Source organism: Anabrus simplex, chromosome 2 (genome assembly GCF_040414725.1).
Source record: "Anabrus simplex isolate iqAnaSimp1 chromosome 2, ASM4041472v1, whole genome shotgun sequence".
In the NCBI taxonomy this organism is placed as follows: domain Eukaryota; kingdom Metazoa; phylum Arthropoda; class Insecta; order Orthoptera; family Tettigoniidae; genus Anabrus; species Anabrus simplex.
In genome coordinates, this window is record NC_090266.1 from 746,167,213 (window position 1) to 746,194,143 (window position 26,931).

Sequence of the window (26,931 nt, forward strand, 5' to 3'; positions counted from 1 at the left end):
CACAATTGAAGAAAATGATATGAATTATTAGGTGCAATCCATTGTTAGCATTCCCGATTGTGAGAGTAATTTATGTCAAGGAGAATGTTCCTCAAACGTCAGAAATATTAAAAAGGAGGTTACATGGCAATGATTTATTCTCAAGTATAAAAATGCATGCAATTATATTACTGTTATTATAGAATAGAGTTTTATTTTTATTAAAAATAATGAGGAGAATGAGCATCGTCATTCACATACATACACAAATGAGAGGAAAGCTGGTTGCGGACTGATTGAATCTGTATAGCTATTACCTATATGCTAATAAGAAAAGTAAATTGTAAAGATATACAGCATAGCTTTCAATAGAAAAACCACAAGGCGAGTGTTGTATCAAAATATTCATATACCTGTTTTGGAGTGTAATACTGTACTGATCGTATTATATAAATTGCAGGTTTCATGATGTCAAGTCGGGTGGAAAATTGTTATACTGAGATATCTGCCAGTATGGTCATGCAGGCCTAAACCGGGTTGGAATCCCGACGGGTCTGGAAGATGTGTTGAAACAAAATGACCACGTTCCAACAACCAGAATGATGGAGCTGTCTCTTCAAGAATTCATCAGATACGATTAGTACCAAAACCTTGTCCTTTTTCCTATTCTACTAGAATTGTACATTATGTAGATGAAGATTTTCTGTGTGACGTGTTATATGTAAATACAAATTGAGCAACGCTATAAGATCACCTCTGAGCATCTTATGATATTCGTGGGGTGCGATAATCCTCTTAAATAATGGCGTAATTGGAATCATGATTTATAATGTGCTATTTCCTCTAGTTTCGAGCACACAACTATGGATTATGATATGAGAATTTGACTAGGGATTAACATTGTTTCTGACGTACGGTCTTCCTAACTAATTCAACGTGCCAATTACTACGTGGATAGTTCTTACTGGAATAATTATAAATATTTATTATGCATGTCAAGAATAGAAGTTTCCTTGTAAAGCGATGTTTCATATAACGCGAATGAGTCTTCATGAGAGAAATATTTTATTAAACCATGTTGATGTAGATGGTGAAGTTCATATGTACTTGGAACTGAAATAGTGTTCTTCGACAGTTTTGAGCTTGTGTATTTAAAGGAAGGATTTTGAATAAGCATGATGTGTAGATGAAATGATATATGGTGAAATGATAGGGTCGTCGAAGTAAATGAAATGAATTATGTTTCAAAGATATTCTTCCCGGAGAATATTTTCTTATTGGACGTGTGAATAGTCATCAATAATATTAATTCGAGATGTGGTTATGGAACGAAGGTTATATGAATGAATAGATAAATATGATAGGAAGATCTTCAACACAATAACCAATAACCAATGAGACATACGAGTTATATAATGACTGGAAATGAAGTTAGGGTCATAGGTACAACTTAGTATGTACAACTTAGTATTTCCTGTAGAATAGCAGTTGTTGTAGTGGCCGTGTCTTGTAGATATTAGTAGAATTTCAGATCTTTGGAGGAAAACCTATGGACGGATCCAGATGATGTGGTGTATTAATAATATCCAATCATGATTGTTTATGATGGTATTATGTAGTTTTGAATGTCTATTTTAGGTGCAATGATTTGAAGGCACCAGGATACGTTGTTCTTTATTTCACAGTTCTGGCAGTTATTTACCTGAGATTAGCTGCAGATCTTATTTTGAATGTCCACGATTGTTTTATTTTAGGTTCCACGATGTTACACACATTTACGTAGTGAACACTCAAGTTGTTAGTTAGGGTTCACTGATCTATGCAAGGATTATAATATTATATTAATATAATATTAAAGGGCAAGGTTTTGACTTATCAATGAATAGATATGAAGACTAATATTTTCTTTATTTTTTTGGTGGACAAATTAAATAATTTAAATAATTATACTGTCAATTGTACATATAAGCCTTCAGCAATTTTCATGTTGGCAATAACGATTCGTTTGCTTTGTTAAAACCTGATTGATTTGCCAACACATTTGTTTTGATTATATAGGATTGTGGCGCCTTACAAGCGAGAAATGAGAACCAACAAAAGTACATAAATGTTTATTTTTAACTGCACAGATTACCACGTTCAACATTTGACTTACCCATCCATGTTGCAATATTTCATTCATTATTATTGTCAATTATATTTTATCAATGAATTGATTTGATTAAAGCGGAACATCTTTCCAATTAAAATTGATTCTCAGTATTGTCAATTATAGATTAAAGAGTTAGAATAGCCTTAGATAACTATAAGATACATATTCTTATAATGACTATGATAACGTGCTATGTTTGCCATGAATTGTAACAGGTGCCTGATTGAACCTGAACGCCCGCGAGTGGAATTTCATGGATCACGGTTGAGTAAGGCCGAGGCATATCTACAACATTTCTTCAAACCCCTAATTATACTTGAACAGTTACTATATATACAGTATATACAGGCGGCTAACGAATGCAGGGACCGAGTATCTCCCGGCATAAGGAGACCACCTTCTACCAAATGCCAACGGCCTCCTAGGAGGGCGGATGAGCGGGTAGAAGGAAGGGCACTCCCTAGCCCTTGGAGTGAGAAACTGCTATTAAAGACGGAAGAGCCACTAGATGGCCAACGGCATAGGATGGGGAAGGGAACGGAAAACCACTCCATTAAAGACCTGAATGGGTATCCCAAGCATCAGCCGAGTCAACGCAAGTGTTGAGAACCTTGGAGGGGGGTGGCACCTATGTCGAGTAAGTGTACCTCCTAAACCTCAAGAAATATTTGGCTGACAGATCACCTGCTATACATTATAACCAGCAAATCCTATTATAATAGAAGGGGTGAGGGCGAGTAAATGGCACCTTAAAACTGGGACTACTCGGCTAAGATACGGCAACCCTGACAGAAAAGTCTCTGGCTCTCCAGGTCTGAGGTTGCACACAGGGTTAACATCTCTACTGCATTAAAAAAAAAAGGTTGTTATGAAAATCTCACATTTGCCTTGGATGAATAAAAATGGATATCAAAATATGACAAACCTGCAATGGAAATCGGCTTTACGAATAGGAAAATGGAATGTAAGAACCCTGTATAAACCTGAATCCTTCAAAATCCTCAGTCAACAGCTGGAGAAGTATAGAGTGGGAATTGCTGCAATTCAAGAGACTACATTATTAGTTAATGATATACAGGCCATGGAGAAGTACACACTTTTTAAGGGTGGTAAAGAAACTGGACCCCAGGAATTTGGTACTGCATTTTGTGTCCAAAATTCACTAGTATCGAAAGTGCTGTCCTTTGAACATGTGAATGAAAGACTATGCTATTTCAGGGTGAATTCTAAATGGTTTAACATATCACTGATGAACTGACACACCCCCACAAACGACAAGGATAATCAAGTTAAAGACTCCTTTTATGAGGATTTGTTAGAACTGTGGAATAAATTACCCACAGATGATGTCAAAATGATTTTGGGTGATTTCAATGCAAAAGTTGGAAAAAAATAAATTTTGTGCCAAGAATAGGAAGGGTGACTAAAGCAATGATAATGCCATTAGACTCATCAATTTTGCTACATCCACAAACAAGAATGTGCGGAGTACCACCTTCCCACAAACAAATACATAAGGAAACATGGCATTCATGTGACGGTAAGACTGCCAATCAGATAAATCATGTACTAACTGATAAGCATAGAAGATCCATAACTGATATCAGAGCTTACAAAGGAGCTGAGATAGGATCTGATCACAACGTGATAATTGCTTCTGTTAAAATTAAATTGAAAACCTCTTCTAAGACACAGACTGAGGAAAGATGCAAAGCTGACAGTGAGAAACTGAAGCAGGAGGATGAAAGATTAAAGTATAATGTAGAAATTATAAAATAGATTTGATATTCTGGGAGAAGATCCTACAGAAGACATTGATGAAACAAATGACAAAGTTTGGGAACGAATGTTAATAACGCGAAACAAATCATGACAACAGTAGTAATTAAAGTGATACCAAAAGGTGTTAGTAAGAAAAAGAAATGGTTTGATGAGGCATGTCAAGATGCAGTTAATGAAGTGGCAATATGGCGTAATAAGTGGCTGCAGTCTAATAAGAATGTAGATGTTGAACTATACAGAGAAAAACAAGAAAGAATGTAGTAAATTAAATTGTAGAAAGAAAAAAAGTCTACCCGAGACAACAAATAGAATCAATCCAAAATGACTGCAGAAACAGGAAGATCTGCAAGATGTATGGAACTGTCAACACAATTTAAAAATTATTTCAACCAAGATAGTGTATTATGAAAGATAAGTCTGGAAATCTAATTGCTGATCAGGACAAATTATTAAATTACTGTAAGCAATACTTAAGATTCCCTGCTGAATTGTGATGATCCAGAAACCTGTATTGGTAAACCATCTAGCTCCCCATCAGAAGAACAAATACTAGAGCCATCATATCCAGAGGCAAGGATTTTTTCCTCGCGGAACGCACCGGAATGGCGTTCCGGAACCTCTTCATGGATACAAATCTCTAAAAAATATTTAGACTTCAAATATGATTTTCTTTCAGGTTAAGGAATTTTTGAAATATTTTTACTGTTCCTGCGCTAAATGACCTTAGTTGAAAAGGAAATATCACATATCACCTTGTTATTTCGAGAATCAAAATTGAAAACATTCTTCCGGTTTGCGGGCAGCATGGATATACGGTATTCATTCTTGTTCTTTCTTCGCTCACTTTGTAGCAGTTCAGTATATTGGTCCCAGTTCTAGTTACATTTCATCTGGATTGCCCTCAATATAGAGTACTGTTGTTCGTTGATTTAGATAATTGCCCGTGTTTGTTGCATTCTCAGCCGTAGTTTGTACTACTTCTTACGCGGCAATAGACATAACCCAAATCTGTCGACCACAAGGCGAGAATGAAAAGAATTTCAGAATATTTTTCTGTGCCTACCACCAAACGCAAAAATTGCCCAAGCAGTTCATCAGTCCATCAAGCTGGAGTATCATCAAACTCAAGTGTGGAACTTGAAGCAACAGATGTGTCGACGAGTTCCACAACTGTAAAGTTCACAGTGAATTTCAATGTCTGTGGTCTGTAGAACAAAAGAACGATTTTGTAAAGAAAAAAGATTGGTTGAATTTTCATGAAGGCAGGTTAGGTTGCTCAGTGTATAAAAATGTTGGAAGTTTAGGTGTACAGAAGAATGTGGGTATGCGACTATCAAAAGAGTGCATAAACTGTGATATTGTGTCTTATGGAGAAAATCATAAACAGAAGCTAACATCTCTCAGGAAAAGATTTTTGACCACAAAGAAAGTCTTGGACATAAAAGTGCTAATAAAATAACTGAAGGCTTTTTGCTAGGGGCTTTACGTCGCACCGACACAGATAGGTCTTATGGCGACGATGGGATAGGAAAGGCCTAGGAGTTGGAAGGAAGCGGCCGTGGCCTTAATTAAGGTACAGCCCCAGCATTTGCCTGGTGTGAAAATGGGAAACCACGGAAAACCATCTTCAGGGCTGCCGATAGTGGGATTCGAACCTACTATCTCCCGGATGCAAGCTCACAGCCGCGCGCCTCTACGCGCACGGCCAACTCGCCCGGTGATATAATAACTGAAGGAGGGAAAAAAGAAAAACTTGAGACAGTATCTCTAAAGCATTAGAGAGAGAAAAGGAAATTACTTGTAAAGTATTTCATACTGCTTATAAGGTGGCAAAAAAGAACCAGTCTTTCTACAATTTTGAAACTGAAATTGATTTACAAGAATTAAACAGGATTGATATGGGGAGGATTTTGCATTCAAGTAATGCCTGTATAAATATAGTAAACCACATAGGCAGTGAAATGAGAACAAGATTGATAAAAAACCTACTTGATTCAAAGAGCAAGTTCTCTCTTATTCTTGACTAGCAATTACCCGCGGCTTCGCTCGCGTGGATTTCGTAATTTGATCAAAGTAATCATTCCTCGGCATTGTACTAGGAGACTATCTAAAAATTCCTAAAATATAAAAGTATAAAGTATAAGTAAAGTATAAAAACACACCCAAAAATTGAGTTTCATTTACCCCAGAAATTCTTTGTAATCCAAGCTTGTGGTGTTACCTTTTGGGGCTAAGACACCATGCAACATAGAACTTTACATGCAAGAAACAGTGTTCTCTCAAGTCAAAAAAAATAAATACATGTTTCTATATTTTTAAAGGAGATTCCAAATACCTATTCCCACATCTGTAACATATCCAGTTTTTGAGATATACATAAATATACCCATAAAAAGAATTCAACACCTTGATCAGTCCTTTCCCTACCTCCATCTACGTGTATTTTCCAAAAACAAAAGTACATGTTTCCTTATTTTTAAGGGAGATTCCAAATATCAATTTTCACGTCAGTAACATTTTCAGTTTTTAAGATATGAGTATCCTCACTATTTTTCACTACCTTTCACCCCCTGCTAGCAAAAAGGTACAGGTTCCTGTATTTTTAAAGGACTTTCCAAATACCAAGTTTCTTGTCTCTAGCATGTAAAGTATTTGACATATAATGTAAAATGAAATGGCGTGTGGCTTTTAGTGCCGGGATATCCGATGAAGGGTTTGGCTCGCCACGTGCATATCTTTTGATTTGGCGTCTGTAGGCGACCAGCACATCGTGATAAGGATGAAATGATGATGAAGACAACACATACACCCAGCCCTCGTGCCAGAGAAATTAACCAATGATGGTTAAATTTCCCGGCCATGCCGGGAATCGAACCCTGGACCCCTGTGAACGAAGGCCAGCACGCTAAACATTTAGCCATGGAGCCGGACAACATTTTTAATTTTTTGAGATATAAGTATCCTCACACAAATAATTCAATTAATTTTTCAATTCATTCACCCCCCTTAAGTGTATTTTCCATAGACAAAAGAACACACGTTTCTTTACTTTGAAAGAAGATTCCAAATTTAAATGTTCATCTTCAGTTTTTAAGAAATAAGTTGTTGTTGTTTGTCCAACCCTTGTCTCGTTTCCCAACGGGGTCGGGTATGAGGTGAGATGAATGTCATGGCGGGTTTTTATGACCGGATGCCCTTCCTGACGTCAACCTCATCAGAGGAGATAATGAGATGAAATGAATGATGTGATATATGATAGTAGGGAGAGGATGAAACCCGGTGCCGGCACATAGCCTACTCCTGTCCAATAGCACCAAGGGGTCTGCTCAAGGCTTAAATTCTCCATCCGACGGATGAATCACCATCAACAGCGTCATATGCCCTCACTCCATATGAGCACTGCGGAGAGGTTTGGAATTTAATCCAGGCTTTTGGCACGTAATCTAGTGATTAGAAATTGTATACCACCAACTCCCCTACCCCGCCGGCCAACATTCTGAAGGTGAAACTTTTATCGACCAATGGGACTCGCACCGGCTAACCTCGGTGTCAGACCGTTTAGACTTCAGCGCCTGAATGATCATGGCCACCAGGCGGGCTAAAGTTTTTGAGATATAAGTATCCTCTTAAAAAGAATTCAACTACTTTTTCACCCCACCCCGTTATGTTGATCCCCCCTCTCCAAAAATACGTGTAAATTTATTTTTAGGTGATTTCTAGTAAAAATTTTCACGTGTGCAACCTTAAATTTTTGAGATATAAGTTTCTCCATATAAAGAATTAAATGTTTTCACTTCCTTTCAACCTTCCCCTTAAGTGAATTAAGTTTCTTTGTCTATAAAGGAGCTTCCAAATGCCAATTACCACGACTGTAACATCTTCAGTTTTGAGATATATGCATCCTCATAAAAAGGAATTAAACTCCTTTTTCAACGCCCCTGCCCCAAAGTTGATTCCCCCCCCCCACCCAAAAAATGCGTGCTCCTCCATTTTTAAAGGAGATTCCAATTACTAATTTTCACGTCTGCAACATCTTTAGTTTTTGAGATATAAGTCTCCAACCCCTTTTCCACCATTTTTCACTCCCCTTAATGGGATTTTCCGAAAAAAAAAAAAGTGTTTATTTGTAATGGAGATTCCAAATGCCAATTTTTACATCTGTAAACGTTTAATTTTTTGAGATATAGAAATCCTCATTTGAATATTCCCCCCCCCCCCCCCCTTTTCACCCCCTTAGGGATGGAATATTCAAAAATCCTCCCTTAGCGAGCACCTACATGTTAATATGAATGTATCCCCAAAATTTCACTTCTTTATGTCCAGTAGTTTGGGCTTGGCAATGATGAATCAGTCAGTCAGGACAAGTTATTTTATATATACATATATAGATGAATAAACTACTCTTAAGTCAAAAGTCTGTTCTGATAGTATATGTTCACACCAACATTGAAGAAATAAAAATGGCAGAACCAGTCAAACTTTTCACTGATTTAATTGAGTTAGGTGACATAACAGCAAATGGAATTTACAAAAGCTTGATGTCTTCTATAGGAGCACTAGGGTTCACAGAAGATTTTCTAAAGGAAAATTTAGTTTCACTGACGTGTGATGGTGCCGCAGTAATGTTCAGAGTACGTGGAGGAGTTTCAAAACTTTTCAAAGACAGATTTCCTGCCATTGTTTTGTGGCATTGTGCTAGCCACAGACTGGAATTATCACTACATGATGATGTGAAAGAGGTTTCTGGCATCAATAGATTTAAGTTTTATGGACAAATTATATGTTATGTATCACGCCTCTCCAAAGAATGCAAGGCAGCTCCAGTCATGTGCAGCTACACTGGAGATGCAGATTTTAAAAATTGGAAGAATTCTTTCCACAAGGTGGGTTGCATCCAGCTATAGAACTGTTTTGGCTGTTTGGCAGGATTTTGAAGTACCGGTACTTCATTTTGAAAGAGGTAAATCAGAAAATGTTTGTGACAGAAAGGAAAAATGCCCTTATGAAGGTCCTCACAGGAAAATATCTGTGGAATTTATTTTGGATCTGGGATTAATTTGCAAGGCTTTGCAAGAACTGTCTGAACTAAGCTTAGATCTGCAGGAGAGAAATGCTGATCTTTACAAAGCCCACAGTAAGATTGAGTGTCTTGTTGATATTTGTGAGAAGAGGTTTGTCCCAGGGCCTTACTATCAGAAAGCTCTTGAGGCAGCTGCAAATCTACAATTTAAGGGTATTCCATTGCATAAGAAAAACAGAATTTATGATCCACCAATCTCTCCGAACGCTTTCTATGAACAACTTAAAACTTCTCTCCAGAAAAGATTACTTTCCGAAGAAGACACTGAACTGTCAAGATGTGGAGTTCTGGATTCTAAGAATTGGCCAGCAAACTCAAGATAAAATATTCTGTATGAAGAAGCAGAAATAGGCACAATGGCAAGAAGATTCCAACTGTATGAACAAGAAGCTATTTGAGCCTTCAGAGATCATCTGAAATTCAAAGAAGAAATGCCCAGGGAATTTTCTTGGGTTCGGAGGACTCTCAGCACAATAGCTGTATCTTCAAGTGAGTGTGAAAGGGGATTTTCTCAGATGAACTTGATTGTGACTCCAGAAAGATCTTTGTCAGTGAAAACCATTACCTTATTACTATTTATAAGAATTGTTGGACCTCCTTTGACGGTATTTGATCCAACGAAGTATGTCAAAACTTGGTTGTTACAAGGTCGTCATTCAGCCATGGATACAAAAAGCAAGACCAGAAAACGACTGAAGAGGATGATATGTCAAAAATTTGGAAATTGTTTTGAATTCAGTGTAAGTAGGTTTTGATGAAAATTACATGCTTTCTTAAATGTTCGGTAAATCCCATGTCATCTTCCTTAATTTCCCTCCTGTGAGTTCCGGCACCTCTTTTTCCAGAAAAAAAGCCCTGTCCGGAGGTATTACAAAGTATCTCTCATCCCCCATAGAACACCCCTTTTACGTCCTCCTATTACCTTCTTCATCACACTGTCTAGGACCAGCAGGAACAGAGTGGGAGAAAGAACACATCCCTGTCTCACTCCAGACTTGACGTTTCATCGATTAATAGACCAAGGAATTTAAACTCCTCTACTCTTTTAAATATATATTTTCCAGTCTTCCAAGATCTTCAAGCCTGTCTCTCATCCCCCATAGAACACCCCTTTTACGTCCTCCTATTACCTTCTTCATCACACTGTCTAGGACCAGCAGGAACAGAGTGGGAGAAAGAACACATCCCTGTCTCACTCCAGACTTGACGTTTCATCGATTAATAGACCAAGGAATTTAAACTCCTCTACTCTTTTAAATATATATTTTCCAGTCTTCCAAGACAATCTGTCAACCTCCTCATGTTTCGGTCTCTGTACGATCATGTAATGTCTTTTTATCATTTACCCGTAAGCCAATTTTTGTTGCCATTTCCTCTAGTTCCACAAATAACTGTCTAATTTCTAATTCATTACAGAACAATATCATCCACATATGCAAGGCCTTTATGTTGTCTCCTCAATATGATGCCAGCAGGTACAAGAGCTAATATCCTGATAATCTTCTCCAGTGCAATGTTGAAAAGAAGAGGAGATAGTGCCTCCCCTTGTCTCAGACCAGTTTTATTCTGGAAGGAACTTGATTTTCTGCCCTTGAACAAAACACAGCTAACATTACCATCCATACATAGTTTGCACGTGGTAATTTTATGGGAAAGCCATACTCCATCATGATGTTCCACAACCGTTCTCCTTCCCATTCCTAGGCCTTTCCTATCCCATCGTCGCCATAAGGCCTATCTGTGTCGATGCGACGTAAAGCAAATAGCAAAGAAAACAGCCCCCATTAACATTTTTAACAAATGGTTTTAAACACTGTAAAAGAATAAAAGACAGAACTTTGTAGGCCGTGTTTAAAAGAGTGATACCATGATAATTTTGAAGTTCTTCCTTGTTTCCTCTTGTATGAATTGGGACAATAAGTGATTCCTGCCATTCTTTTGGAATAACTTCATCGTGCAATATCCTTAGAATTATTTTATATATGTATTTATGTAATCTTTCCCCACCGTATTTAATAAGCTCAGCAGGAATGTCACTACCTGAAGCTTTATTGATTTTTAAAGGTATAATACTTTGTAATACCTCCGGACAGGGCTTTTTTTCTGGAAAAAGAGGTGCCGGAACTCACAGGAGGGAAATTAAGGAAGATGACATGGGATTTACCGAACATTTAAGAAAGCATGTAATTTTCATCAAAACCTACTTACACTGAATTCAAAACAATTTCCAAATTTTTGACATATCATCCTCTTCAGTCGTTTTCTGGTCTTGCTTTTTGTATCCATGGCTGAATGACGACCTTGTAACAACCAAATTAATCCTCATCTCTTTAGTCTTGCTTGTGTTGATCATGAGACCTGCACATTCCGCTTCCTTCTGCAACCTACTCAGTTTCTATGTCCCGGTACCGCTGCGCCATAAGGCAAATGTCGTCTGTGAAGTCAAGATCTTCAAGATCTTAAATCCCATGTCATCTTCCTTAATTTCCCTCCTGTGAGTTCCGGCACCTCTTTTTCCAGAAAAAAAGCCCTGTCCGGAGGTATTACAAAGTATTATACCTTTAAAAATCAATAAAGCTTCAGGTAGTGACATTCCTGCTGAGCTTATTAAATACGGTGGGGAAAGATTACATAAATACATATATAAAATAATTCTAAGGATATTGCACGATGAAGTTATTCCAAAAGAATGGCAGGAATCACTTATTGTCCCAATTCATACAAGAGGAAACAAGGAAGAACTTCAAAATTATCATGGTATCACTCTTTTAAACACGGCCTACAAAGTTCTGTCTTTTATTCTTTTACAGTGTTTAAAACCATTTGTTAAAAATGTTAATGGGGGCTGTTTTCTTTGCTATTTGCTTTACGTCGCATCGACACAGATAGGCCTTATGGCGACGATGGGATAGGAAAGGCCTAGGAATGGGAAGGAGAACGGTTGTGGAACATCATGATGGAGTATGGCTTTCCCATAAAATTACCACGTGCAAACTATGTATGGATGGTAATGTTAGCTGTGTTTTGTTCAAGGGCAGAAAATCAAGTTCCTTCCAGAATAAAACTGGTCTGAGACAAGGGGAGGCACTATCTCCTCTTCTTTTCAACATTGCACTGGAGAAGATTATCAGGATATTAGCTCTTGTACCTGCTGGCATCATATTGAGGAGACAACATAAAGGCCTTGCATATGTGGATGATATTGTTCTGTAATGAATTAGAAATTAGACAGTTATTTGTGGAACTAGAGGAAATGGCAACAAAAATTGGCTTACGGGTAAATGATAAAAAGACATTACATGATCGTACAGAGACCGAAACATGAGGAGGTTGACAGATTGTCTTGGAAGACTGGAAAATATATATTTAAAAGAGTAGAGGAGTTTAAATTCCTTGGTCTATTAATCGATGAAACGTCAAGTCTGGAGTGAGACAGGGATGTGTTCTTTCTCCCACTCTGTTCCTGCTGGTCCTAGACAGTGTGATGAAGAAGGTAATAGGAGGACGTAAAAGGGGTGTTCTATGGGGGATGAGAGACAGGCTTGAAGATCTTGACTTCACAGACGACATTTGCCTTATGGCGCAGCGGTACCGGGACATAGAAACTGAGTAGGTTGCAGAAGGAAGCGGAATGTGCAGGTCTCATGATCAACACAAGCAAGACTAAAGAGATGAGGATTAATTTGGATGTCATGACCAGCTTGACAGTAAATGGAAAGGAAATTGAGCGAGTTGAGTCCTTCCTCTACCTTGGAACTATAGTTACAACGGATGGGGGGGGGCTGAGGAAGATGTTCGAAGCATATCCGCAATGCAAATGCTGCGTTTGTCCAGCTCTATCCCAAGTGGAAGAATAGAAACATCTCCAGGAAGACTAAGCTTCGTTTCTTCAACAGCAATGTAAAGTCAATTCTTTTATACGGCTGTGAAACATGGAAAGTTACAAAACAGATCAATAACCAGCTACAGGTGTTCATAAATAGATGTCTGCGTCACATAACAAATGTGAGGTGGTCAGACATAATCTCTAATGAAGATCTTTGGACCAGGACCAATCAGCAGCCGATTGACATCCAGATCAAGAAGAGGAAATGGCGCTGGATCGGCCACACGTTAAGGAAGCCGGGTGGAGCTGTTGAGAGGGCGGTGCTGGACTGGAACCCTCAAGGCACCAGAAAATGAGGTCGGCCAAAGATGATCTGGAAGAAGGTGATTGAAAAGGAAATCGCAGAGGTTGACAAGACCTGGAGTGAAGTGAACAGAATGGCCAGGAACCGTACTGTGTGGAGAAATTTCGCCAAGACCCTATGCTCCACAGGGAGCAACAGGAAATAAGTCAAGTAAGTAAGTAAGTAAGTAAGTAAGTAAGTAAGTAAGTAAGTAAGTAAGTAAGTCATTAATCGATGAGAAAAAACTGAAGGTAACAGGAACACCAAGCTAGAATTAAGAATGCAAATAAGGTCTTTTACTCTATCAGCCCTATATTAGGCTCCAAGTTTGTAACAAGAAATGCAAAAATGATTATCTGCAATCAACCGACCAGTACTTCTGTATGGTTCCGAGACATGTTGTATAACCAAGAAAGAGCAGCAGCAGTTGAAAGTCTTTGAGAATAGAGTTTATAGAAAAATATTTAGCCCAAGGTTCGACCCTATCTCTCAAAGCTGGCAGAAAAATCTAAATAGGAGATTTACACCTTCTCTCAACAACACACTATAATGGGCGTGATAGAATCCAACAGACTGTGCTGGGCTGGACATGTACTGAGGATGCAGGATAACAGAGCACCAGTAGATCTATACAAGGGATCTCTTAATGGGAAAAGACCTTCAGAAAGACCCCGAAGCACCTGGAAGAAGGAGATCAACAAGGTATGCCGGACCCTCCAAACTGATAACTAGGAAGAGCAGGCTAAAGATCGAAAAGGATGGAAGAGGACTGTGAGATCGGCACGGGAACTTCACGTCCCTCAGAAGCCTACGGAATGAGTGAGTGAGTAAGTATCATCTGGTCTTGTAGACATCAACAAACAACATTCACAATTAAAGGCTACGGTCAGACTATGGCAGTGTGGTGAAAAATAGAATTAGGTTGCTGAATATTTCACCATGTTAACTTTTCATTCTAACCAGGAACATGGTGTTTAAATGTCTTGCTTTTAATGTTGTTCATTTGTAAGAAATAACTGTCAATGTACTTTAGGGGGAAAAATCATTAACTTTTCAAAATTAATGCGATTTTCTTAGAAAATATTTGCTAATTAGTGGGAAAAACATGCTAAATTTTTCAGCCCCCAATAATCATTTTCTGTAACAGGAGTAACTTGCAAGATCAGATTAGTAATCCAAACATCTATGGTATGAGACTAATTTGAGAGACCTGAAATTATTTCCAAATCTAGAAATGTTCTCCTCCTCCCTCCTCTGTTTCAGGCATTTCAGATCTTAAAATACGAGACATGTAATTACAAGCATGCTTCACGTAATCTTAGAGAAATCTAAAGAAAGATATTACCTTACGGTTGCTACACATGAACACATTTCGGCATGCCAAATCCCGATGAATGAAACGCATTGCTTCAAGGTATGACATTCCACTGGCTACCTGATAGGCATAATCCCAGAGAGCTGTAAAATAAAATATTGCATTACCATGGAACTCATAATAAGATTCGGTAAAAACCAGAGAATGACAAAGACTACACAAACTTCATGAGATAGATTTAGAATCAAAACACTTTCATCCAACTTCTTATTGTTGGTGTAGACAGGGTCATCAGTCCATCAACTGAAGTGATGAAGCACTCCATGCCACCTAATCCTCTCTCATTTCTACGTAACTACAACATGGAACATTTATTCTCATAACCTCCGCATACGCATGATTTGACCTCCCTCCTATGCTTTCCCAAAAACCAGTTGATCAAGTCCTGGGAGTCTCAAAATGAGTCCTACCAGGCTACCTCTTCTACTGGTTAAATTTTGCTCAATGCTCACTGCAGCACTAACATTCCTCTGCAACACCACATTTTCAATGTTTCCATTCTCTTTCTTTCTGCACCATGTTACACTTACACACAAGCTAACCTTCAACACTAGTCTTCAGAAACATTTTCCTAATATGCAAATCTGTCCGTGGTGAGCCTCCGTCCATCATCTGCATTTAGGGCTGCTGCCCAGGTTGCAGATTCCCTATTAATTATTTACTAAACCTCTGAAACATTTTCAAGCCTTTTCTTAAACGTTTTGAAAGAACTTTGAAATTTATCAAACATTTACTTCAATAAATTATTCCAGTCCCTTACCCATCATATAAATTAACATTTGCCCCAATTTGTCCACCCAAATTCCAACTTTATCTTCATACAATGATCTTTCCTACTCTTACAAGCTCCACGGAAGCTTGTTCATCTACTAATGTCATTCCACGCCATCTCTCCATAGACAGCTTGGAACATACCACTTAAATGAGCATCTTGTCTCCTTACTCCCAAGTTTTCCCAGCCTCAAATTCACACATTTTTGTAACACTACTCCTTTGTCAGAAATCACCCAGAACAAACACTGCCACTTTCCTTCAGATCTTTTCCAGTTCTCTTATCAAGCAGTCCTGGTGTGGGTCCTATACACTGCTACCATACTCCAATTAGGATCTTATGAGAGATCTTAAATGCATTCTCTTTTACACCATAATACAACTCCTAAATACAGTAAACTATTTGAGGAGATCTGTTAACTGTATTAACAACCTCATTAATATGATTACTTATATTACCACCTAGGTAATTACAGTGATCCCTGTGAGGTAATTGCCAAACACAGTACTTAAAACTTTTCCTCTTGGTGAAGCTTACAACCTGACTTTTCAATCCTGTTTACCACCATACCATAGTCTGTCGTTTATCAGGAAACATCATTTAGATCTTTATGTTTCGCTCACAATCTTGTAACTTATTAACTACTCTATACAGTATAACATCATCTGCAATTAGCCATATCTGTGATTCCATTTATATATGTAAGAAAACAACGGCCCCATAATACTGACCTGTGGGGTGGGTCCTATACACTGCCCCCCCAATCATTACAGGATCAGATAACACTTCACCTACTCTAATTCTCTGAGTTCAATTTTCTAGAGATTTAGACACCCATTCATCCACTCTTTTGTCTAGTCCAATAGCCCTTATATTTGTCAGTAATCTCCCATGACCTACCCTAACAAAAGCCTTGGATAGGTCAGTTGCGATAGTCAATTTGACCTCTTGCATCTAAAATATCAGCTATGTATGCATCATGGGCACTGGTGCCAGTTGACACACATGTGCGTCATCGATGCGAGTCTTATTAATAGACCGTACTGAGAAGTACTGGGAGGACCACAAGGCTCTGACAGTTCCTACCAAGAAATCGACAAACCAAAGGGTTTATTTAAAAAATACAATGTGGTCTCAAAAGAAGAATAAAGCGTATTTCGAGCGTATTTTTACTGCATTGTATGAAATGTTACATTGTTGTGCAATAATAGTTTATACCAAGAATATCCTTCAGTAACAGTTTTTTTTATTCAGTAGTAAACATGATTGCCAAGAATATCCTTCAGTAACTGTTTTTTGACACGGCAGTGAATATTATTGCAGTCATTCACGTCATGTATTGCACTAGTGGTAAATCCCAAAGCAAGGCTCTAAGCCAAGTGCAGGATTGTCAGAGAACTGAGGACAATAATAAATGGAGTCAGTTCTTCTCATGGCACAATTTACATCTCTTTCTCATTGATCTGCCTTTTACTTTTACTTGCGGTGTTGGAATAAGAAGGACCAGTAAAACTGTCATTGCCACAGTCATCCATCATTAAACCACATTTGAAAGCAGCTGGCAGCAAACCAATAACCTGAACAGGTAACTCGTACTTCAATCTGAGTGCAGTTACAGAAGAACAAAGCCCAATCACTGTGCCATCCAGTAAAGACAAGCAAAACTGGATCATATACTATGACACATATGCGCGTCAACGGCATCTAGCGTGGGAGCGACATGACGCACAATGTGTTAAAAACCCTCAAATAGCCGAACAGAAAGCTTGATAGGTTATATATATGCAGATTACATTGTGTTCAGGATAGCTAAACTAGAGAACATACCTCCAGACTGTAAATGAAAGCTACAGTATGCGTTTTCAACCCAGATTCCAGATAAATGTGCAAGCTGTTGCATAAATTTAAACTACACATTTATCTAGCAGTCATAATAGAAGACTGAAGACTGTAATAAAAATGTTATTTCCCATCATCCATCTTGTGTACTCATGTTTCATACAACAAAGAAATGGGTCTTAGTGTTGAGTGAGACATTCTGGGAAGGGAAGGGAAGGGAAGGGAAGGGAAGGGAAGGGAAGGGAAGGGAAGGGAAGGGGAGTAGACAAACGCACTTTCCTGTCGGCATGACTTGCTGCCAGATTTATTCCAGTCCTTCAATTTGTTGCACACGGTCGCATCCAGCAGACCAAGTCAGCTTCCCAAACAGCCAGTTTTAATTTCAAGAATCTTGCTCTTCCTTGTATCCCACAATGTTCTTGCATATTACGACCACTATAACAGGATCTCCCATCAGTAAGCATTATCTCTTAATTTCCCAGAATAATCCTCTACTTTCCTTCCCTTGATGAAGATGTTCAATGTTTCCTGCGGACATTCTGCATTATCTTCTTTTCCAAAAAGTATTTTTCTGAGTTCCTAAAATCCATGTAGGTACCTCATTTATCTCCCTCAAAAAAATTTTTTTCCTACATGAATCATCTACCTTTCCTGCAACCATACAATCACCATCATTCTAATTCTCCTTCAATCATTCCTCTCCAGCTGTCTTGAACTTCCAATCTACTTCTATTTCAGTCCCTTTACTCCCCTCTCCCCCTCATGTTTTGCATTCCTCTACTACTGCCATTCATAAATCAGGTCTAGTGAGTTATCAACCGATTCTTATATAATTTTACCTGCCTGCTTCCTCTCCTTTAATCATCAGTCATTAATGTTTTATGTTTCATGTCCCTTCAATCATTCATTATAAACTTTTAGACACAGGTCTTCAGAATTTAGTCCTGTGGGATATAAGTTACATGCCAACACCTTTAAATTCCACCAAGGCAGTTTTCTTACAAATGGAAGTACAAAGAAATGACCACACCACTGAGCTTGGCTCAACAACACCCCTACTGATCTAATTCCATATGATTGTCCACTGTTCAACTACTGCATTTCTTGCATCGTTTTCAATTAGTCCTTGGCAGTATGTTCCATGAAACATTTCATCGCTTCATTCTTCTTCAATTTAACAATATCCCACATCTTTGTTTTCCTTCCCATCTCCAATTACACCAACTTAATTCAACATTTCATGACAACCAGGTTGTCTGTTCCTGGAAATGTCCTGCAATTCAACACCTAGACTCTGAATCTCTGAGTAACTATCATGACTTCTTACAGTGTTTCCAGGTCTTGTCCATTATGCAACCATTTCATGGTTACTGAACCGAGCACTTGCAAGGACTAATTCATGATCAATGCAGAATTCTGCCAGCCAGTTTCATCTTCCATCTTAGTACCAGTTCTTATTCTCTCACATTGCCTCCCTTCCTACGCAACCTCTGTACTCCAGACTCCGATCTCAGTAAAACATTTATCCTCTTAATTTATATCAGTGTATATCTTCTACCTCTTAGTATATTCTTTAAATTCCTTCATCATGTACTGAACTAGAAGACATGAAGATCTATACTATTAGGGTAAGTATAGAAGAAGTATTGACTGGCTGATATTTCTCTGCTGCCTTTAATATTAATATAGTTAATCTGATAAATTACATATTTCCACTCACTATCAAAAACACCCACTTAATTTTGTGTTAATTCTGTAGTCATCTGATATGATATCCCATGTTTTCTAACAACACATCTTACTCATACCAAACATATCTAATTTTATTTTTATTTTTTTGCTAGTGACTAAACATCGCACCAACACTAACTGAGGTAAAACTCTGGTATTTGTCAACATGAACATGGAAAATCATGGAAAATGATTTCAAGGGCTGATGATGGTGTGGTCTGAATCCACCACAACCCAAATCCACGCTTACAGCTATACAACCCGTACCACATACTCTATACACCATCTTCTGGAACCCATCTGTTTTGAAGTTGGCAATCATCATAGCTATCTTGCCCTGTATCTTCCCTTGCAGAAATGATTCCAGTATTAAGTATCTGCAAACGGTACATCTAACTGTAGCTCTTCCCTTTTTGCAGCCCCTTACAAACAATAATGAATCAAATATCTTACATTCCATGGCCTGACTCCCAGCATGTCAGTATTGTTCTTCCAAATCAAAGCAGACCCTAGTTTAGTCTGCACCCAAAGATCCAGATGTGGGACTATTTTACTTCCAGAATGTTTTGCTTGGGAGGAAGTCATCAGAACATCACACACTTCTGCAGAGAGAGCTGCAAGCTCTCAGGAATTGTGGTAGTAGTTTCCCATTCCCTTTAGCTGTGCAGCAGTGTCAACACAGCTATGCCATGGTGCGTAATATTACAGGGCAATTTCAGTCAACTATCCAGACTGCCACCCTCAACTTCTCAAGTGCTGTTGTCCTCTTCCAAAGAAACTTTCGTTAGTCTGGCCTCTTGATAAATACCCACCCAATATGGTTACATGGCTCAACTATCTGCTTCAATGGGCAACACAAACCACCTGAACACAGCAAGGTCAATGGTCCACAGAGGCAGATTTTTATATCAAACATATATTATTTCAGGCAACCAAAGGCAATTATGTGAACAATCATATTACAATGAGAATTCCTGTGAAGGGGCTAGTAAAGTAATTGTTTTGCTCCGTTAGAGCATCACCACCATTGGTCAATGTAGAAACACAGCCTAGTATATAGTCGCAGAGCTCCATGTGATTTTTCTTCAGATGTGACTACGGCAAACCAGGTCGCAAGCAAGAGGGAACGTTAGTTCCAGCTTTAGCTATGATGATTTAAATGCAGTCATCATATTATGGAAATGCACACAGTGCTACAAATTGTAGAAATTACCAGAAAAAATGGCCAGGTCTCCAGAGAAGTAATCCTAAACAACTGCACATGAATTTAATTATTATGATGCTAACTGATCGTTAATCACCAGTATGTTACACACACGAATACCCAACTTGTATGTTTTTACTTCAGTAGCAGATGGCTAAAAAACAGCAGAAGAGACGATCTTTCTAATAGAGAAGTCCACTAGTTATTCAATAATATAAAATCTGATAGTGATAGTGATGATGAAAACATTGATGACTGGAAGGAAATAAAGGTAGGTGAGGATCCACCTCAGTTTACAACGCATTTCATGGAAATAGAGGGTCCTAAGCATTGTCCCCCACCAGATTCAAACCCATCGTCATACTTTTCCTTGTTTTTTACTTCTTCATTCTTCAATATTCTTGTGACAGAAACAAACCGCTGTGCTCAACAGTTCCTCATTTCCCATCCCAATCTTAACGCCAAAATCCAGAGCAAAACTGTGGAAACATTGCCGGAGATGAAGGCACTTGTGATCTGTATTTTGAACAAGGGCATAATTCGAAAACCGTCCATATTTGGCTACTGGTCAGTAAAAGGTTCCATGTAGCACCATGGTTCTGACAAATGTTTTCTCGCAATAGATTTCAACTTATTCTCCAGTTTTTCACATGGTAGATAATTCTAAACTTTCTCCACCTGGTGACCCTTCATATGATCCATTTGCGAAATTTCAGCCCGTAGTAGACCATGCAAATCTGACCTTCAGGCACTTTTACACTCTGCATCAGCAGCTTAGTATCAATGAGTCTTTGATTGGAACCAAATCATATACCCAGTTATTACAATATCTCCCAAATAAACATCACCGATGGCGAATCAAATTCTGGATGGTGTGCGATTCTGTTGTGGCTTACTGTCCTGGTTTCTATCCATATTGTGGTGCAAAAAGTGTAGAAGACAAAGAAAAAATTAGAAAAGATGGTCTTGCTTTCACTGTTGTAAAAAAATCTTCTCTCTACAGGCAACTACTTGAACAAAGGGTACCATATTTTCTGTGATCATTTCTTCACCTCCATTCTGCTGGCTGAGAATTTATACTGTTATGATCGCCGAATTTACAACGTGTATTCCCTACCTTGCATGCTGCTGTTCTCTTCGATCTTGTCCTCGCCGCATCAAGCATTCCACAACTCCGCTCACCTGTGCTCTGCCTGTGCCATTCATCATGTGACTATGACGTCATCCTCTCTATGCTTCGCCTTCTCCGTTGTCTGTGCGCTGCGTGCTCACCTATTGGACACATGATGATATGCTTCTCGAACTTGCTGGCTTGTAGCCTCCTCACCTTCCTCGATTTTTCTACACCACTATATATTTCCCACTCCGCTGCTCCACATTTGAGTCTGCTTTCGTCTCGGAGTGGTGGAGCACCAAAATAACCGTGCTACTTTGTATTATGTCAATTCCATCTGGACTGTATATCTTCAAACTATTTGGTGAGCAAAATTTATCATTATTTGGACATTAATTTTTCATCTGGGCCATTTGCCTGCTGAACTTTTCTTCCGCCGACTTAATACATGGTATTTTAAAAGCTCATATGAAAGACTGCACTTCTACAGGAACTGCGCTATGGACAATATAAAGTCATTTGCAATCACTTCAGTTGTCTTATAAGACGTATGCCATTTGTAAATTCTGTTCTCGTAACATAGGAATACCCGGTGGAGAAAATCCCTTCCCCGTTCTGATCCTTATCCCACTTCCCTTTCCCGTTCCTTTCGTACTTGACTGTTTTCCAAGATGTGCAAATCACTTACTACTTTATCTACGTCTAATTCTAAGCTGCTGATTTTTTCATTAATTTTTGAAATATCTTCTTTCAGATCTTTGACGAAAGAATTGATTCGGCCCTTTATTTCTTGAGACCGGGCCTCTATTTTCCCCTCGCGTTTTTCAGAAGGGGCCTCAATTTTCCCCTTGAGTTTTCAAAACTAGGCCTCAATATTTTTAGACCGGGCCTGAATCAAAGCAGTTGTGCGAACATAATGCTTACCTGGTCATTGGTTTTTTCCTCTGAGGTGACTTCGAAGTCAAAACCGCCTGGGTCCTCGTTGTCCATTAAATCCTGGTGCAGCCTCTCTTGTAAGTCCGCTTTGCTTCCAGCCGTCAGTAAACCTTGGGATGCCAGCGCTTTTCATAAAATCGGCACGGTCATTTGGTTAATCTTCACTGCCAAGTCTCGAAGTGTCCTGTCACGTTCGCCAATTTATCACTCTCAAATGTGATTTTTTTTTTTTTTTTTTTTTTGCTAGGGGCTTTACGTCGCACCGACACAGATAGGTCTTATGGCGACGATGGGATAGGAAAGGCCTAGGAGTTGGAAGGAAGCGGCCGTGGCTTTAATTAAGGTACAGCCCCAGCATTTGCCTGGTGTGAAAATGGGAAACCACGGAAAACCATCTTCAGGGCTGCCGATAGTGGGATTCGAACCTACTATCTCCCGGATGCAAGCTCACAGCCGCGCGCCTCTACGCGCACGGCCAACTCGCCCGGTCAAATGTGATTTTGACGCAAGTAAATATCACACGAGAACACGTTCACTTCTTTGTGTAAACTACTTTAATGTCACAGTAAGTCACAACACACAACTACACACACCAGCAAGTGACACTACAACACTTAATAGCGGAGTACCCTGAAGTCGATTCTGACAAGTACAGATATCGACAACAATGACTCGCCCACTGTAACACACTGACTGACAGCTCGATATATATACTGCTCGATCAACCGTCTAGAATTATTGATTACTGGAAGGGTTCTTACAACACACTAAATGGTACACACTCGAAACATCGATCGACCAGCTAGTCGAATGGAGTACTCCAGTAATGGATCCAGCTCAAACTTTTGATTACTGTTTAGCAATACACATGGAAATCTCTCGAACATTCCTAATGTCTCTACATCTATCTGGATAATAAACCTTACAGTAAGTTTCCAGATCCCTTCATATGTACCAAATTATAGCAGAATATACCTAATATACGAACATTATAGTTTTCTACAGCTTTTGACTATACAGATTTTGAGGTTAAACTTACACACATTACGTATTTGAGGTTACACAAATTTATAATACATATTTACAGGGAAACCATGTATTAATCATATTTAATATTTAATAAAAGATAATTTAGCAATTAATAAAATAATATTAATATATATTAAACATAATAATTGAAGGTTTTACAACAGTTAGAATGTCGTACCTACGACAACCCAAGCCTTTGTATTAAGAACAGTCTGAGCCAAAGCTAGATATGGTGCAATACAGGTCTCATGCTTAGATAGCAAGGGCGGTTTAACAAAAGAGTAATCTTCAGTGTAAACAGTAAACAGTATTGTGTATAGGGTAGATAGCTCCTTATTTTATTGCCATCATTGTGTAAATAATGGGTGATGGTGCAATTTATGTTAATACAGGGAGAAGGTGTGCTTTCTACTGAAACCTCGATTTAAGGTAAACCCCACCTAAGGTTTTAAAAAATCAGATCCCTGTAGAAACGCTAAATAGGTGTTTCACTGTAACCAATCAAATAATTATAATAATAATCATAATAATAATAAAAATTGTGTGTGGCCTCCGGAGAAAACTGGTGCAGGTCTTTTGATTTGACGCCCGTAGGCGTAGGATAAAATTATGACGAAGACACCACATACACCCAGTCTCCGTGCCAGGAAAATTAACCAATGATGGTTTAAATTCCCGAAACGCCCGGGAATCGAACCCAATACCCCTGTGACCAAAGGCCAGCACGCTAACCAATTAGCCATGGAGCTGAAAATAATAATGAAATAATAATAATAATAATGATAATATATCTCAAAAACTGTAGATACTATAGTCATGATAACTGGTATTTGGAAGCTCCCTTATAAATAAACACACATTTTGTAGGGGGGGGGATAGACTTGAGGGGGGAGAGTGAAAAAGGAGTTCAATTCTTTTTATGAGGATACTTATATCTCAGAAACTGAGGATGTTACAGACATGAAAACTGGTATTTAGAATCTCCTTTAAAAATAAAGGAACACATATTTTTTGTTTTCAGAAAATCCAATTAAGGGGGTGAAAAGCATTGAAAAAGTACCTGAATTTTTAAAATGAGTACTGGTATATGTACAGTATATGTCAGGGTTACAGACGTTGAACTTGGTATTTTGAAAGTCCTTAAAAAATACAGGAACATGTTTTATTTTTGTTTTCGGAAAAGGCATGTAACGAGAGCGAAAAGAAGTGAAAAAGTAGTTGAATTTTTTTGCGAGGGTACTTATATCCCAAAAACTGAACATGTTACGGATGTGAAAATCGGTATTTGGAATCTCCTTTTAAAAATGTATTTTTTATTTTTGGAGAAATCCACTTAGGTGGGGGTGGGGAAGGACTGATAATCGGGTTAAATTCCTTTTATGGAGAACTGAAAATGTTACAGATATGGAAATAGGTATATGGAAACGCTTTTAAAAATAAAGAAACATGTTGGTTTCTTTTTTACGACTTGAGAGAAGACTGTTTTTCACATGTACAGTACTATGCAGCATGGTCACCTTAGCCCCAAAATGCAATACCACAAACTTGGTGTAACGGTTCAAATCCAGTTAGAAGCTTTTACCTGTATCGTCGTCATTATTATTATTATTATTATTATTATTATTATTATTATTATTATTATTATTATTATTTGATTCAATTCTATAATCTGATTTTGCTATATATTAATTATCACCTGCTTAATTGTATTTAATTTATTATGTATATATATGTGTGTGTGTGTCAGCATTAAAATACTGTAGAGTGAGAGTTGCTGCCTAATATCAGATATGGATATATTTTGTTAAATAACTTTTAAAACATTACAACATATGGTGTAATACTGTTACAGTAACTGTCGAGTCATCACTCGGTCATTGTATGCATTTAGAGTATGAGATAATTTAGGGAGTTCTTACTTTGCCTGAGGCTACTTCATCACTATATATAACACTTGGGAGCTGGGTATGAATGATGTCATGGCCTGTTTTAATTCTGATGTGGGTGTTATACCATGTGACAACTAGTGTCTATATAAGCAGCAGTATCCTATAGTGGCTAGTCAGTTGAATGGAGAAGCTTGCCATGAAGTGTTGTAGTCAGATGGAAGTGGACTCTCAGCGAGTCGGTCAGTGAAGCGGATGGTGAACAGTCAATTGGATGGAACCTTTATCGATGGAATAGTCATTTGGAGAGTGAGGCCACATTTGGACAGTCAGTCAGTTGAAGATAGAACAGTGACATGGATATGTAGTCGTCAGTGACCAAATGGATTAACTGTTCGGAGTGTGTTTCGTGTATCTGTTCGAGTTAGAGTGTCAGTTCTGTGACAGCCAAATACTGAGTCAATATAAATCAATACTGATCTACATTTAGGGCAGTCGCCCAGGTGGCAGATTCACTATCTGTTGTTTTCCTAGCCATTTCTTAAATGATTTCAAAGAAATTGGAAATTTATTGAACATTTCCTTTGGTAAGTTATTCCAATCCCTAACTCCTCTTCCTATAAATGAATATTTGCCCTAATTTGTCCTCTTGAATTCCAACTTTATCTTCATATTGTGATCCTTCCTACTTTTAAAGACACCACTCAAACTTATTCGTCTAAGGATGTCCATAACTCCAAACTTTTGAAAAGGGCTATCAGTAAAACGCACACGCGACAAAAAATCTAACGATTTTCGACGTACCCTGGCTTGACGAAAATAATAATACTTCTGGGCTACAAAATATAAGAATTCACGCTTTAAACAGGATACTTCAAAGAAATCATATCTCCTTACAATATAGGCCAATGATTTCTAGATGAATATAACAATCAAGAAGAAATCCATGTTAAACAGCAGCAGGCGTGGAGAATATTACTTTCAGCATACATAACAGGACTTCCTTGATAAATTAAGCACAGATGCGATAATTGAAAAAGGCTTTACACAATAAAACTCGTTTAACGTAACAGGCAAGAATTAATATAATACACACTGCAAATCAAACGCTAGTTCGACTTGAAAGTCATAGTTGTAGCCTTTTTAGCTTCCTGCAAAAAGTCTTGAGGAGATATGTTGTCATAAGGACCAGAACTCCTGGTCTTCAAAATAGAAATAGACTCCAGACATTTATTGGAAATGGATGATTTGAACTCTGTTCTATTTTTCTTCACAAGGCTTAAATCAGGTTCACATTCTGCATTGCTATGGGGTACGGTGAGAATAGACAGCATTACTCTAGAAATTCTGTTATACTTAAGAAGTCCATCGTCTCCACAAGTTCTTGATATTTGTGCCCAACTGGAATCGCTTGCAACATTGTGATTTGCAACCAAAGTGCCATCAACCTGAACTCATTTACCATCTTATCTGTAGTTTCATTCTCTTCCTTGCAAATGTTGTTTCAAATTTTTGTCCGCGAAGTCGTAAAATGACACCGTCCATCCTTAAAACCGTAAAATGCAGCCATTTCTGTAAATTTCACGGATAAACCGTAAAAGCTGGCAAGTATGGATGTTACTGCACGCCATCTCTCTGCTGAGAGCTCGGAACATACCACTTAGTCTAGCAGCTCGACTTCTTTCTCTCAGTTCTTCCCAGTCCCAACTTTGCAACATTTTTGTAATACTACTCTTTTGTCAGAAATCACCCAGAACAAATCGAGCTGCTTTTCTTTGGATTTTTTCCAGTTCTTGAATCAAGTAATCCTGGTGAGGGTCCCATACACTGGAACCATACTCTAGTTGGGGTCTTACCAGAGACTTATATGCCCTCTCCTTTAC

At 38.3% G+C, this 26,931-nt stretch overlaps 1 protein-coding gene across 3 annotated transcripts in view; it reads right to left on the bottom strand.

Moving 5' to 3' along the window:
* The window catches only part of Ack (activated Cdc42 kinase), a 366,870-nt gene that overhangs the window by 221,575 nt on the left and 118,364 nt on the right, over positions 1-26,931 (bottom strand). For all 3 annotated transcript variants that reach the window (XM_067139427.2, XM_067139425.2, XM_067139426.2), the window contains exon 6: positions 14,508-14,620. In XM_067139427.2, coding sequence (XP_066995528.1) covers positions 14,508-14,620 — 113 coding nt within the window. The remainder of the gene's footprint in view (positions 1-14,507; positions 14,621-26,931) is intronic.